At 48.7% G+C, this 17,004-nt stretch overlaps 1 protein-coding gene across 4 annotated transcripts in view; it reads right to left on the bottom strand.

Annotated features, from left to right (window-relative positions):
* KMT2E (lysine methyltransferase 2E (inactive)) overlaps positions 1–17,004 on the bottom strand; it is a 2,077,373-nt gene that overhangs the window by 123,008 nt on the left and 1,937,361 nt on the right. For all 4 annotated transcript variants that reach the window (XM_085654164.1, XM_085654162.1, XM_085654163.1 and 1 more), the window contains one exon: positions 9,301–9,587. In XM_085654164.1, the coding sequence (XP_085510290.1) occupies positions 9,301–9,587 (287 nt within the window). The remainder of the gene's footprint in view (positions 1–9,300; positions 9,588–17,004) is intronic.

Here is a 17,004-nt window from a genome sequence, read left to right on the forward strand (position 1 = left end):
TGTCTTTTTTTTTTTCTTTTGACGAACGAATGCCAGCTCTATAGGCATCTCTGATTTGCGCGATTTTGGTCTTTTTGCGCTTGATTATGGATTAGAAACTCATAACCATAGCCTACAAGTAGCGATTTAAAGCTCATAGATTGTTTTTATACTCTTTCAGTCAGATACACCTGAATGGGACTTTAGTATTCTTGATCTACATTAAGTTTGGAATCATCCTTAAATGCTAACAAGCGACAATTATTTATTTATCCACTCTGTTTTAACAGACACGTGTACAGTGCCCTTATCAAGGTGGTACTTGATGATTGAACAGGATTATTTACTCTACATAAATACAACGGTTTCGCAACCTGCCGAGAGACGGCTTTTGGTCTAAATGAACCCCGGTTTATTATTGGATTGCACTCGCATTTCCGCTTATGGTACGTGTCTCCGCCCGGGAGATTTTTCTTTATCAGTCTGCTTCCTGCTTCCGTTTACCTTTTCCACTTGCTTTATTCATGTATTATTTTTAAACACAATAGTTCAGGGTAAATTTGGGACCCTCCAAATGTGCAATAATGTGGATACACACATGTCACCCCCCCCCCCCTCTCCCCCAGCCTTTTTCTCCCCTATTCATGACAAAATCCTCAATACCAGATGGGGCGAGATGGGGTAGATAGACACAAACTATTAATATGGGAATGATGCTTCAAATGGGGACACCTTTGATTAAATTATCCATTTTGGCAAATTGAAAGTATACATGCTTTAGAATCACCGCGGCACACTCGTGCTTCTTTTTAATGTATAACTTTTTGTATTCGCAAGGTTATTTGTCATTCTTCACAGTATTGTTTTGTGTGGCATTGTCAACATATCAACAGCACAATGCATATTTATGATCTGTCCTGTGCACTTTCTCTCAGTATGTGTTTAGAATTTTTTTTTTTTTTAAATGGTGTCTTTTATATGTATTTTTTAAATGTTATGTATGGTGCGTCCATTTATGTTATGTTTCTTTGCATTTTTCCAGCCCTGACGAAGTTCATTCTGAACGAAACGCGTTGGCTGAGGCTTTGTTTCAACAACTGACCTATAATAAAGACTTTTTGTATATCGACTACTGACCACTTGGTGTATTATACTTATAAACATTCTGGTGGTGCACCACCCCAAACCCCTTTTGAACCAACAAGCGACCTGCCATTTGCTTTGCCCAAGTTCTACGAGGAACCGACTGCAGAGCCCGACCAGCGCCTTGACCTCCAGACTTCTCTGACCCTGATCCACATCCACAGCCAAGCTGAGATCCGTGGAGGCTTACATTGAGGAAGGTACTCTGACAGGTAATGTAATCCAGGAGCCATAGGTGTAGTTAAGTAGATTTATTCATAGTAAGTAGGATGGTAAAGAAGGCCCCACCGGGAGCAGCATTCAGCTGCTCAGCCCATCTCACTCAAACTGACCACACTTCAAACCATGCATCCACGAACATTCCGATGACATCACACACACAGGCTGAGCAGCAAGGAGAAGGAGAAGACCAGAATACAACACATCTTCCTCCTTTAAACAATGAAAATAAAAGAATACAAGATAAAATAACACAGTAAGCCATGACGATGACAAGGTCAAGATTTCACACAAGAATAACAAGAATGTATGAATGATTATACTTAAAAGTTTGAAATAGCAATGCAGCATAAAATAAGAACTAAAACTGCAGAGAATAATTAAAACGGAATGATTAATTGTATCACACCCCTAACGAAACACTACTCACACTAAATTCACAAGGTTAATAGGACGACACCTCTCACACCCAATTCAAAAGAAAGATAGGACGTCACATTTTGCACTAACATGAAAAGAGGCACTAACCCAATGAAAACCATACATGACATACAATCCAACACTTGAATGTAAAACCTCACACGATCACTCATCTGACAATAACCAATGTATAACCACATATGACCAAACGATTCAACCATTCGACTGACACACTAAACAACACCTAACCACCATCCCTCATCCAAACCAAAAATATCCAAAATATCACAAATCATGCCAGTTGGCCAGACCAGCACAAAAAGTGATAAAAGGGAAACCCAAACTAAAAGAATGGCGCCCCTCAGAATAACCAGGACAGGAACGCAGAATTTCTAAACCAAACACACACAGCATGGGGTTAACACATAAGTTAAAGTTACCATTCAAACATATGCCAAAACACAACACCACTTTAAAGGGTACATGACCCCACTGCGCACAAGGTTCGCGACTCCCTGAAACGCACGCCTAGGCAACACACACTTAAAGAGGTACATGACTCCCCAGCGCTCACAGGATACCTAACTCCCAGAAACGCACACCTAGACAACACATAACACACCCTTTAACAGGTATTTAACCTTAAAACCAATGCCTAGGCAACACACACTTTAAGGGGTACATGACTCCCCAGCGCTCTCAGGATACCTTGCTCCTAGAAACGCACGCCTAGACTACACTAAACACACTTTAAAAGGGTATTTTAACCCTTGAAACCAACGCCTAGGTAAAATTACATTTTTAAAAGGGGTACATGACTCCCCAGCGCTCACGGGATACATGACACCCAGAACGCACACCTAAACAACACTTAATACATTTTAAAAGGGTATTTGACCCCTGAAACACACACCTAGGCAAACCACTTTTAAAGGGATACATGACTCCCCAGCGTACCAGGATACACGACACCCTGGAACGCACACCTAGACAACACTTTATACACTTTAAAGGGTATTTGACCCCTGAACACACACCTAGGCAAACCACTTTGAAGGGGTACATGACTCCCCCAGCGTACCAGGATACATGACACCCTGGAACGCACGCCTAGACTAAACTACCACTACCTTTAAAGATTCAAAATGCATGCAAACACATTTAATAAAACCTATGAATTCAATGACACATAATAAATGTGAAAAGATAAAAACGTTTAAATACCCAAAGCGATAAGTAGATGACAATATAAACTGCATGCAAAAACAGAGATACTAACTCATTTACAGTAATGGTTCAATAAACTACGTCACTAATTAATAACACTGGATTAAAATAAATAGAATAGACACAGTTGTGACGATTATGCTGTAAGACTCGGACATAGCAACAAAATAAATTAAAATAATAAATGTAGTCACCGTTGTCATCACTTGAAAAAAACTGCTGGAATAAAATGTCACCAGAAAACAAGTTGCAACCAAACACATAAGGGTGCATGAAGATCCACAAGGTGGCAGTGTTGTTTAAAAAAAATACGACATTGCATCAAATCCCATTGCAGCAAAACCTTGAGGCTGAGGTACAAAGGATCGTTCAGCACGTTCAGGTGGTGCTGACCATGTCAACTTACCCTCGATGAAGTTCTAGTTACTAGTTTTCATAACGTGCAGTTTTCCTATTCTATTAAAATATAAATGAACTACTTGACACATTTAATGCAGCACTACTTGATCCTTGACGATCCTCAGAGTGGCAATTACGCAGCGATTTGATGCATAACTTCACAAGATGGCATCACGCCGAACTGACGCCCGCCGGGTGGCTTACAGCACAAACAAGCATACACTGTCTCTGCATCTCAATGTTAACGCGAGAACACTGGACGTCACAGGGAGACAGGTGACGTTGGTGGTAGTCCGGAAGGAAAAAATAGAGAACACCAAGACAAAGATCCTTGCGACAAAGTAAGACCTCGTGCTTTAACCTCGTGTGCTGTCCCATTCAAAAATAAAAATAACGGTTGAACTGCCAGAAAGCAGTAATGGCTTGCAGAACCAACATTTATCTGTATCACGAATATAAGCAAGACATTGCCGGCAGTACAAAGTCGAAAGGCATCACTAACAAACGGCATCAAAATGTTATCTGCCACATGGTCTTTCACGATGTAACTCTTAGCAACACTCTGTGCTAAATCACGTCACTCCAAAGCTAGAAACTTGCCCGTGATCACGAGTCACGATTTCACTAGTCTCCAATGTACCTCTGCATAGCTCACAGTCTCTTAATTTCCCCTTTGATCTTGTGCCTTGCAACACGTGCCGCTCCTGTGCACTTTGTTTTCACATCAGACTTGGCCACCATAAGAACAGCAGGGTTTTTTTAACACTCAAAAGAATATCGAACCAGAATACAACGAGGAGCTGTTAAAGTCGCATTGGTCCCAGACACACTTTCACAAGTCACGTATATTTCCCAGATCACTGCACACCGGGGCTCGATACTTGCCCCCGAACATAGCGTTTATTTGAATATATAACTCAAAACAGGAGGCAGATGGCAGCAAACATCATTCCACAGAGTATTTTGGCATTTAGAAACACTGCAGTAGTACGCAGCCAAAATAAAGTCCAATGTTAGCGAGTTTCAAGTTTCAGGACCCACTCTGTCAAATACTTATAAGGTATTTTTTTTAAGTTTAAGATGTCTATAGGTAAAACAGGTTACCATTCATTGAGCCACACAACTTCCAACGCCAAAACATACCTCTGTAGGCTGTCTGTTATAAAAGACACCGGTGGGGCATCCAAGGCGTGGATTAGCTCTGTCTTCAGGCTCAGCTTGCTTCACTTAGGCGCAGTTTCATCAGATCCTTTAGTTTCATCAGTTCCTTCAGTTTCATAAGTTCCTTAGGCGTGGTTCTTTAATCCCACCCTCGTCGCCACTGTTACATTGAGGAAGGTACTCTGACAAGTAATGTAATCCAGGAGCCATAGGTGTAGTTAAGTAGATTTATTCATAGTAAGTAGGATGGTAAAGAAGGCCCCACCGGGAGCAGCATTCAGCTGCTCAGCCCATCTCACTTAAACTGACCACACTTCAAACCATGCATCCACGAACATTCCGATGACATCACACACACAGGCTGAGCAGCAAGGAGAAGGAGAAGACCAGAATACAACACAGGCGACGAGAGACATGGGACCGGCTACCTGGGAAAATTGGCGAGTAGCTTCCAGCGCAGCTTCTGAGGCATCCTCGAAGTTGTGCTCTGGGGATTGAGAAGCCCCCACCCCGAGCACCATCTGCACCGAAGATCAGCCCTCCACACTCCACGAGTTCTGCGTGGGGCCCTTCTGCATTTTCCTGCTCGACGCGTCTGTCCGGTTGCTTGCCTGCTGGCTAGTAGCCTCAGTGACGACGAACCCTTGACTTTCCACCGCTGGTTTGGCTCCTCCAGACTGGCCCTTGCTTCCCTGTGAAAGAGAAGCACCTCAGACCTCCGGGTCTGCACCTGAAGCGAATTTCCCATTCCGCGTGGGTTGCCTTTGCCAAGGCTTGTTGACTCCAATCGGGACGTCGACTCCGCCATCAGCAAGATCCTTCGTGGGACAGCTCGTACCCTGGTTCTGGTCGTCCTCGACGCCTCCTGGTCCACACAGCTGCAGAGACAAGCTTCAAGCCATCACCGGTGTTCTGCACGACATCGCCTGGTTCCTTCCTGGTTCCACACGGTCACTGGCTAGTGACCCAGACTTTGTCCCCTCTGCTTGCAGGTGTTCTTCCTTCAAGATCCACCCTTGGATCCACCGGACATCTTCCTCCTGGCCGCCTGCCAGCATCTGTTCTTCAGGCATCCATAGGATCCAGCGACGACACCCGACACATCTTCACACCTATGCACCCGTCTCCTGTGGGTGAGGTAACGCGAGTACTCCGGTGCTCCAGTGGATATTGACTATCCAAGTGTCTAAGTCTCTAGTTGCTTCCTCCTAGTTACTTCGGAAGTGTCCTTATTCCTCCTATTTCTAAATTGCTACATTCCCATGGACTTTAATGTAACCCGCGTGTGTGTTTCCACACTGCACACGCTTCCCGTGGGCCTCCCACTTCCTAACTATTGGTAGGGTAGTGTAGCCCCAGCGATTCCCTAGGCCCTAGGCCTACTCCCTGTTCGTGACGTGGTACTTATACCACTTTCTTAGTATATGGTTTGCGTGACCCCTGGGCCTAACTGTATTTTTCCTGTGTAACTTAACGTATGCTACTTAAGAAATTGTTGTGCTTAGACCTCTGAACTCATAAAGAGTGCTGAGGGTATATGTCAGAATAAATACATTCTAATTTTATATATATCTGGTGTGGTGTCCTTTCATTTGGTATTCATGGGATTATAATGGTATACCAGCTGGCTTCACATGCCATACAGAGTTTAGCCTAAGACTGCTCTTGTCCATGCTACCACTAGGATAGCTGGTCTATAAGGTTGACTTTACAACCAATCACCATAAGGGTTGTTTGGACTGATACAAGGTGTACACTAGAACTAGTGACATCATATATCAGGCCAACTTCTCACACTGGCCAGTAACAAATGGTTCCTCTTGTTGCACCAGATATTTGGACTTCGGAGACCAGTAAAGCACAGTATTTCTATGAGGCATGCCATCTCCGATGTTCAACACATGCTTCCTGATTTCTTTTCTTCAGTCCTCTAAATTGGCCTTTTTCTCTGATAAATTTCTGCATAACAACAGTGTCAGATATAGCTGGAGTTATGTTAGCATTGTTTTTCTCTATGTGCTTATGAAATCCGTTGAAATGAATGAACTTATTCTATCAAAACTGAGGTATCTACTTTCTTTGATCAGCAGCTCTTCATCGATTATTCAGAAATTTGTGATTTTTAGAAAATCTTCCTAGACTATGAGAAGTCCCGTTAAGACAAAAAGTAAGGAAAAAGCAGGTTGTGCGATGACCTGATCCCTTTTAAAGACAAAATACATTGGTGTTTAAGAACTTTAAGCTGCAAGAGTACAAAGTGCCCCATAGACCATAACGGACTCCTTAAACATGGTCTAATGTATTCCCAGTTCTTCCTATCACTATAGCAAAACAAGCATTTGCAATGCAATAGGTCTCGCATTTATGCGAGTTTGAGCTATTCACATTGCAAATAACAATGCCTTTTATTTTTGTTTTTGTTTTTAAAACTTAAATAAAAGGCATTCTCATTTACAATGCCAATAGCTTAAACTCGCGTAAATGAGAGACCTATTGCATTGCAAATGCTTGTTCTAAACAGGTCACGGCAATGTAACCAATAGGCGCCCAGCATGCAGGATGGGCCGGGCTCTGAAAAACAGGCTCAGCCCTGACTGGGAAGGGCTAGCAAAACACAAACATCACTGACAGGAGCCGACGCTCGAGCAAGTGTATCTGTTCCTCCTAACAAAAAACAGTCAGATAATGATCTGATGGTTATTGAAAAATAAAGCGTTGTCTGCGCTGGGAAATAAAGTTCAAATGTTTCCAGCACCGGCTTCCTCTTGAGAAGAGCCCAGATTGCTCCTCGCGAAGCGATATATTTCGCTAACTTCCTATGTAATCGAGTTTGCCCGAGAAGTGTTGGTAATACCAGTTAAAATAAAATAGTACAACAAAGAGTCGGCTGAGTGCACTACAACACCGACAATACCTCATTAGAGCTGTGCACGCAATACTACTAGCCACAGCGCGTGACAACGCATTCATGTTTTAAGTAACAGGCTTGTCCGTGAGGGGCCGGTCCAGTTTTTTGTTGTTGACCCCAAAAGGCGTTTTATTTATTCACTGCTCGACTCTAGATCACCTCTGGTCATGAGCATAGCAGCGCACCACCAGCCTGTGTGCTCATTCGAGGAGCAGCTGTGTGTACAGTATGACAGCCCGGCTGGTGCTGGGTGATAGAGAGGATGCTGGGGAGGGATGGATGCAGCCTCTTCCTGTTATAGGACCAGGCTCTGCCACGCTCACGGAAGCTATGGGCGGCTCCAGGAGCTGCAGCGGACCCTGACGCAGAGCTGGTCCGTGGAGCTCAATCCGCCCCCGCCCAGTGTCTGGGGCAGCTGTCACTACAGTCCTGTGTGCTCCAAAGCCAGGCCTCGGCGTGGGGGCTTTTTCTCCCTCTGTCCTCCTCGTGGTCTGCCCTCACAGGCAGGCTCCCTTACCGGAGGGTTGGTCCCACGCAGGCCGTGTCGGTGCTCTCTATCTCCTGCAGGATCCGTTCGTGCTCGGTGATGGTCTCCAGGCTCTTGCTCTCCGCCGCGGCAGCCATCTTGCGCGCTGCTCTGTGGTACGGGCCGTAGGTTGCTGCCTGGCAGCGGGAGCTGCGCGCCGTGGCCGGCAGGGGGCGCTGTGCTGTGCCTTCGTAACCCAATGCGCCGCCGGGGGTTGCCCGTGGCAGGTGAGCGCTGCCTGGAATAAAGACCTGGCAGGGCGCCAGCACGGGCACCTGCTACGGACAGGTGTACTGTTCGCGTGAGGTAACAGCATCCATGTGTGACAGGCAGATGGATGCCCAGGCTGCAGGGGCATGCTCCCTCCGTACTGCATAGCAGCAAACATAAAGGGTGACACCTTTCTCAGAACAAGGGAAAGTGAAAGCGCGCCATGCGCGCGTTGTAGGCACGCCGTGAGCGTGCACATTGGCGTGGCCTGCGGCTCGTGCCCAGTGGCGGCGCCTGTGGACTTCGCCGTACTTGAATAAGTGCTGCGTGGCTTCTGCAGCCCAGGGAGGGGGCCGCCAAAGCGCCCAAAGCAAAAGAAAAAAAACAGTAGAGGAAGTCCGGCGGGAGCCCACCCTGCCTTCGTGAATGCCGCATGGTGCGGTGAAAGCAGGATTTCAGACGGGGCTCCTGTGAGCAAGACGGAGCCCCGCGTGTTGCTGTATTGAGCGGCTGAAGACGGAGACCAGCAGAGGAGCAGTGCAAAGTCCACACAAGAGCCGGTAAGTGGGGTGAGGCATGCTGTATGTGTAAAGCGCGCCACGTTTGGAGATCACGTGCGCATTAAAAAAAAGAAAGTGATATTGCATGAGACTTGCGAGGACGAAAGGGGGACAGGAGATGTGCACATCGCGTGTCTGTACGTGCGTGTTCACGGGCGCTTTCACATTTGCAGTCTGTCCTGCGCGTGCACATCTCCTGTCTCCCGGCCGAAGCAAGTCGGTAACAATAGATCTCGCTAGCGACAGCACTTTCGCGCTGCGTCGCTAGGCGAGACCTAAACATGCTGGCAAGAGGATAAAAAAGCAGTGCCACTAAATTATCAAGACTCTATCCATCTCATTACTACTTCTCATTATGCATAATTGAATATCTTATTACATTCCGTGATTATTCATGCAAGATGTAGGTCTAAGAACTATATCCAAGAAACTAGACTATTTTCTCATACCAAGCACACTGCTCATACGGTTTAGCTATTATTGATTGCATCTAACATTTAAAGCCTCAATACTGTCAAAGATAAGAAATTCATATTTTAAGAGCTTACCACTTAACCTCTGGCTCATTTTTCTCAACTGAAGAGTCTGGCTGACTTTCACATGCATCCATTTCCTTCTGAGTATGAACGGGCATTTCTAAAGGCAAACTACATGAGCTTTCATATTCTTCTACATGTTCACCACTTATGATACAACAGTCACTTGCGCTACATGTATCATTTGTATCGCCTTCAACACCAGCATGAGGAAACAAGGACATCAGAGACAAATGCTCCAATTTTGAACCACTTTTCCTAGCTTCTCGTTGTCGTTTTCGATACTCTAACAAAGACACCTACAAGAACAAAGAAAAACACAGGTTGACAAAAATCAAGCATGGGGTTTAATGCAACAGAAATACACTTACATGTCAATATAAATAAGTACAATGGGTTTCTCATTTATGGAATAATTACTTTGATACTGTATATCAATAATCTCATACCTTTAGACCAGGAATAAAGATCACTAAAATCTTCCTTAGACGCCTGAGGAAAATGGCACCCTAATAAACAAGTTAGTTACCTTCGGTAACGATATATCTGTAAGAGACATATATGAGTTATGGATTCCCTACCTTAGAATTACCCCAAGAAGTCAGACTGGATCTGGAGAATTATTTCTTCAGCAGTACCCCTGCGCATCGGTAGGTGGCTTCTGTTGACACCGCGTTCGTCGTTGGCGTCATGATCGCTGGAATGACGATGCGGTATCTACTTAGACGCCGCCCCTGCAAACTGATGTCAGTTCTTTACACGACATTCCACGCCAGAAGCGCAGAGCCATGCAAGACACTGACCACTGGTGCATAAAACTAGGGCCCTGAAAAGGAGTCCATTACACCTAGAAGGATGGGTGGGGCAGTAAAGGAATCCATAACTAATATATGTCTCTTATAGATATATCGTTACCTATAAGTAACTTGTTTATCTGAAAGTGACTATTAGTTATGGATTCCTTACCTTAGAAAAGATACCCCAGCAATACCAACCCCGGAGGTGGGTCTGCGAAACAAGTTCACACCAGGAAGTCCTGAAGAACAGAGCGGCCAAAGAAGCCGTCTCTCCGGACTTGACTGTCCAGGCAGTAATGTTTAGTGAACGTGTGCAATGAAGCCCACGTGGCTGCCTGGCAGATGTCATGAAGGGGGACTCCACGTCCCAAAGCAGTAGTGGTTTCCGTCGCCCTGGTGGAATGGGTGCGCAACCGTACTGGAGGTTCCTTTTTCACCATGGAATAACAAATATAATGCTAAGAACGGCCCGTCGAGAGATGGTTTGTTTTTGCACTGCCCGACCTTTCTTGGCGCCCACATAGCCAACAAAGAGCTGATCATACACCCGGAATTGTTTTGTGCGATCCAGATAAAATGAAAGCGCATGTTTTGGATCCAGACGCCGGAGCCTCTACTTCTCTTTAAAAGGATGCGAGGGCGGGAAGAAGGTGGGCAAAGTGATGGTCTGTCATATGTGGAAAGAGGTAACCACTCTGGGAAGAAAAGGTCGAGTTCAAAGGGCAACCTTGTCCGGATGAACAGCAAGGAAAGGAGGATTAGAAAAAAGAGCCTGAAGCTCATTCACCCTGCGAGCAGAGGTGATGGTAACCAGAAAAGCAGTCTTTAAGGTCAAGAGTCTGAGAGGACAATTATGTAGCGGCTCAAAGGGAGCGCACATAAGGTAAGTCAGAACAAGGTTCAAGTCCCACTGGGGCATTCCGAAAGGAATAGGAGGAAACAGGTAAGTAATGCCGTTAAGGAAACGATTTACAATAGGGGACTTTAAAAGAGAAGGCTGATCGGGAAGGCGAAGAAAGGCCGAAATATAGCCCTTAAGGTTGCCCAGAGCAGAGCCTTGCTGCGCCAAAGAAAGCAGGAAGAGGAGAACCTCAGAAGGGGGGCAGAAAGAGGATCCACAGCCTTTGCTTTGCACCATGCTACAAATTTGTTCCAGCTACAGCCATATCTGTTCTAGTAGAGGGACGCCTGGCTGCCAAGATAACATTACAGACTTCAGGAGGAAGGTCGAAGGCTGTCAAATATTGCCGCTCAATCTCCACGCAAGGAGGTGGAGGCTGGACAGCTTAGGGTGGAGGACCGTCCCCTGCTGCTGCGACAGAAGATCCTCCCGAAGGGGCAGTCTGATCTGAGGATTGATAGTCATGTTCAAGAGCTCAGGACACCAGACTCTGCGTGCCAAGTCCGGAGCCACAAGAATTACTTGAGCCCGGTCGCGCTTGATCTTCTTCAGCACTCTGGGCAGAAGTGGTATAGGCGGAAAGGCGTATAGAAGATCGCAACTCCACTTGCGACAAAAAGTGTCACCAATGGTGTGCCGTCTTGGAAATTCCGACACGCACAACTGCTGTCATTGCGCGCTCTCTTTGGTGGCGAATAGATCTAACCAAGGTTCTCCTCACTGCTGAAAGAGACCTTGCACCACCTCCGAGTGAAGACGCCATTCGTGATCCATCAAGCACCGGAGGCTGAGATTGTCCGCCCTGGCGTTCAGGGAACCTGCCAGGTGTTGAACCACCAGGGTCATGCCCTGATATTTCAGCCACTTCCAGTGACGAAGGACCTCCTGACAGAGGGTCTACGACCCCACTCTGCCCTGTTTGTTACAATATCACATGGCGTAAGTGTTGTCTGTGAACACCTGCACTACTCTTCCTTTGACAGAAGGAAAGAATGCCTTCAGTGCTAGACGAATCGCCCAGAGCTCCAGAAGGTTGATGTGGAGCCTGGACTCCACTGGAGACCAGAGGCCTCTGATCCCCGCCTCTCCCATGTGGCCATCCCATGAGTGACACATCTGTCACCACTGTGAACTCAGGTTGGGGAATGGAGAGGGATATGCCGTTGACCCAATCCTGGTTCCTGAGCCACCACTGCAACTGATGTGCAGTCCCCGCTGAGATCTGGACGACACCGGACAGATTTCCCTGATGCTGCACCCACTGGAACTTTAAGTCCCACTGCAAAGCCCGAATATGCCACCCGTCATGATCCACCAGCAGGATGCAGGAGGCCATGAGGCCCAGCAGCCTCAGGGTCATTCTCACCAAAATCCATGAAAGATGCTGGAACATCGGAATCATAGCCCGAATATCGCACTCGCTTCTCGGGAGTAAATGCCAGAAAACGCGCTGTGTACAGAACCGCTCCGATGAAATGGAGCTTTTGAGAAGAGTGCAGGTGCGACTTCGGCATGTATACTGTGAACCCCAGTGAATGCAGGGGGTCCGCCATAGTCTGAAGGTGGGCGACGACAGCCTGGGGCGAGCTCGCCTTCAACAACCAGTCGTCAAGATAGGGGAAGACTGGAACCACTGATCTCTGCAGATGAGCTGCGACCACCGCCATCACTTTCGTCAACACCCGAGGGGCACCTGTATGTCCAAAGAGGAGAACGGTAAACTGAAAATGCTCGTGGCCTACCATGAACCGTAGGTAAAGCCTGTGGGCCGGAAGAACGGGGATGTGGAAATAAGCATCTTGCAAGTCCAACACTACCATTTAGTCTCCAGGGTCGAGGGCAGATAGGACCAGAGCCAATGTCAACATTTTGAACTTCTCCTTCCAGAGGAAGCGGTTGACGTCCCTGAGGTCCAAGATAGGACACAGGCCTTTGTCCTTCTTGGGCACCAGGAAGTAGTGGGAGTAGCAGCCACGACCTACTTCTGGCACAGGGACTCACTCAATGGCTCCCTTGGCTAAGAGAGCCGCAACTTCCTGACAGAGAAGGGCCAGGTGATCCTCCGACATGCAATGTAATGCAGGTGGCATGGAGGGAGGGGTAGTCTCGAAGGGGAGGGAGTAGCCCCTTTGGACTATCTACAAAACCCACCTGTCCGACGTGAGTGACACATCTGTCACCATTGTGAACTCAGGTTGGGGAAGGGAGAGGGATCTGCCGTTGACCCAATCCTGGTTCCTGAGCCACCACTGCAACTGATGTGCAGTCCCCGCTGAGATCTGGACGACACCGGACAGATTCCCCTGATGCTGCACCCACTGGAACTTTAAGTCCCACTGCAAAGCCCGAATATGTCACCCGTCATGATCCACCAGCAGGATGCAGGAGGCCATGAGGCCCAGCAGCCTCAGGGTCATTCTCACCAAAATCCATGAAAGATGCTGGAACATCGGAATCATAGCCCGAATATCGCAGACTCGCTTCTCGGGAGTAAATGCCCGAAAAACGCGCTGTGTACAGAACCGCTCCGATGAAATGGAGCTTTTGAGAAGGGTGCAGGTGCGACTTCGGCATGTTTACTGTGAACCCCAGTGAATGCAGGGGGTCCGCCATAGTCTGAAGGTGGGCGACGACAGCCTGGGGCGAGCTCGCCTTCAACAACCAGTCGTCAAGATAGGGGAAGACTGGAACCACTGATCTGCGCAGATGAGCTGCGACCACCGCCATCACTTTCGTCAACACCCGAGGGGCACCTGTATGTCCAAAGAGGAGAACGGTAAACTGAAAATGCTCGTGGCCTACCATGAACCGTAGGTAAAGCCTGTGGGCCGGAAGAACGGGGATGTGGAAATAAGCATCTTGCAAGTCCAACACTACCATTTAGTCTCCAGGGTCGAGGGCAGATAGGACCAGAGCCAATGTCAACATTTTGAACTTCTCCTTCCAGAGGAAGCGGTTGACGTCCCTGAGGTCCAAGATAGGACACAGGCCTTTGTCCTTCTTGGGCACCAGGAAGTAGTGGGAGTAGCAGCCAAGACCTACTTCTGGCACAGGGACTCACTCAATGGCTCCCTTGGCCAAGAGAGCCGCAACTTCCTGACAGAGAAGGGCCAGGTGATCCTCCGACATGCAATGTAATGCAGGTGGCATGGAGGGAGGGGTAGTCTCGAAGGGGAGGGACTAGCCCCTTTGGACTATCTACAAAACCCACGTGTCCGACGTGAGTGACACATCTGTCACCATTGTGAACTCAGGTTGGGGAAGGGAGAGGGATCTGCCGTTGACCCAATCCTGGTTCCTGAGCCACCACTGCAACTGATGTGCAGTCCCCGCTGAGATCTGGACGACACCGGACAGATTCCCCTGATGCTGCACCCACTGGAACTTTAAGTCCCACTGCAAAGCCCGAATATGTCACCCGTCATGATCCACCAGCAGGATGCAGGAGGCCATGAGGCCCAGCAGCCTCAGGGTCATTCTCACCAAAATCCATGAAAGATGCTGGAACATCGGAATCATAGCCCGAATATCGCAGACTCGCTTCTCGGGAGTAAATGCCCGAAAAACGCGCTGTGTACAGAACCGCTCCGATGAAATGGAGCTTTTGAGAAGGGTGCAGGTGCGACTTCGGCATGTTTACTGTGAACCCCAGTGAATGCAGGGGGTCCGCCATAGTCTGAAGGTGGGCGACGACAGCCTGGGGCGAGCTCGCCTTCAACAACCAGTCGTCAAGATAGGGGAAGACTGGAACCACTGATCTGCGCAGATGAGCTGCGACCACCGCCATCACTTTCGTCAACACCCGAGGGGCACCTGTATGTCCAAAGAGGAGAACGGTAAACTGAAAATGCTCGTGGCCTACCATGAACCGTAGGTAAAGCCTGTGGGCCGAAAGAACGGGGATGTGGAAATAAGCATCTTGCAAGTCCAACACTACCATTTAGTCTCCAGGGTCGAGGGCAGATAGGACCAGAGCCAATGTCAACATTTTGAACTTCTCCTTCCAGGGGAAGCGGTTGACGTCCCTGAGGTCCAAGATAGGACACAGGCCTTTGTCCTTCTTGGGCACCAGGAAGTAGTGGGAGTAGCAGCCAAGACCTACTTCTGGCACAGGGACTCACTCAATGGCTCCCTTGGCCAAGAGAGCCGCAACTTCCTGACAGAGAAGGGCCAGGTGATCCTCCGACATGCAATGTAATGCAGGTGGCATGGAGGGAGGGGTAGTCTCGAAGGGGAGGGAGTAGCCCCTTTGGACTATCTACAAAACCCACCTGTCCGACGTGATGTTGTGCCAATGGGGGAGGTGATGGTGGATCCTGCTGGCAACTGGTGGCCCTGAAAGGTCGGACTAGGAAGATTTGGAGGCTGCTGCAGAGAGGGCACTGGTACACTGGCCCGCCCACGGGCCCCCAGACCCACGGCGGTGGGTCCCAAGTCCCTGCAGAGGCTGGATAGCCTGCACGGGGCTGTGGCTCTGGGCAGAACGTGGTGGGTCCCCCCTTTCTTAGACACAAAAGGGGCGAAAGGCAGACTGCGTGGGGCGAGAGGTGGTAGCGAGGCCCAAGGATCTAGCTGTAGCCCTAAAGTCCTTGAAAAGCTCGAGCACATTGTCCGCCTTGTTGCCAAATAAGCGACGGCCATCAAAGGGCATGTCCAAAAGAGTCGATTGGACATCGTCTGAGAAGCCAGTGGACCTCAGCCAGGCGTAGCGTCTCAGGGCTACCGACGTTGAAATCGTCCTGCCTAGCGGTGGTATCCAGCCCACAGCGAATGGCAAACATTACTGCATCCCTCCCTTCAGCAACCGCATGGGAGTGTACGGCCCAGGCCTACTCCGGGCACTGTGGCAGCACCTGCGCAACCATGTCCCACACAGAGTGGATGTAATGGCCCAAGAGACATGCGGTGTTCACCGACCACAGTCCTAAGCTGGCTTAAGACGATATCTTCTTCACAAAATGATCCAGCTTCTTGGATTCCCTATCTGGGGGAGGAGTAGGGAACACTTCTTTGGACGTTGAGGCTTGGACCACCAAGCTCTCAGGGGTAGGGTGTCAGAAGGGGCGGAGGCGTCGCCAATGTATTCAGCGCTGGAGGAAGTGTCGTAAGGTTGACCGGCGCAGATCTGGGTCCAGGCCTGGATCCCTGGGGCGCCAGAGCCGAAGCCGTTGGCATCGAAGGCCTAGATCCCCCTAGATCCCCCAGCGCCGGCGGAGTCGGGCTGTCCAAAGATGGAGTGGAGGGCTTCGTAGAAGCTACAAATTTAGACAGGGGTTGCCCCGGCTCCTGGGAAGGGAGGAAGCTCAGAGCCGACCCAACAGGCTCTGTGGGAGGAGCCGGACGACTACCTTCCGTATCTTGCTTCGCGCCGGCCGACGGACAGGTAAAAGGCGAAGAGCGACGGTGCTTCTTCAACTTCTTCTTTTGCTTTGAATTACCCAAAGACTTCGAAGAGGAGTGATGCTGGTGACTCTGCGACTAGTCCCGCTACCTTCCTCTCGACCGAGACCTCAAGCGGCCCGGAGCTGACTGCCGGGCCTCAAGAAGCTTTCGGGACTGCTTCCGCAAAGACTTCAGGTTCATGGCCTGGCAGTCGGAGCACAACTTCGGGTCGTGGTCGCGCTCCAAGCACCAGAGGCACACGAGATGTGGGTCCGTGACCAACATCAACTTGTGACAGGAGTCACAAGGTTTGAAGACGGTCCGTTGATGTGACATCCCTTTCACCAGGAGTTGAACAACTCGAAAAAAGATGTTGACAAAAAGTCATATAAACTCTAGTCAAAAAAGACTAAGGGTACCTCTCTCCGGAGCTGTGCTGGCTGGCGCAGAAAAAGAAAGAACTGATGTCAGCGTGTAGGGGCGGCGTTTAAGTAGATACCGCAACGTCATTAAGGCGATCACGACTCCAACGATGAACTCCAAGTCAAACGACGCCACCGCACTGACGCGCAGGGGTACTACTGAAGAAAAAATTCTCCGGATCAAGTCTGACACCTGGGGATAATTCTAGGGTAA

The sequence above is a fragment of the Triturus cristatus genome, chromosome 4_1 (genome assembly GCF_964204655.1).
Source record: "Triturus cristatus chromosome 4_1, aTriCri1.1, whole genome shotgun sequence".
In the NCBI taxonomy this organism is placed as follows: Eukaryota; Metazoa; Chordata; class Amphibia; order Caudata; family Salamandridae; genus Triturus; species Triturus cristatus.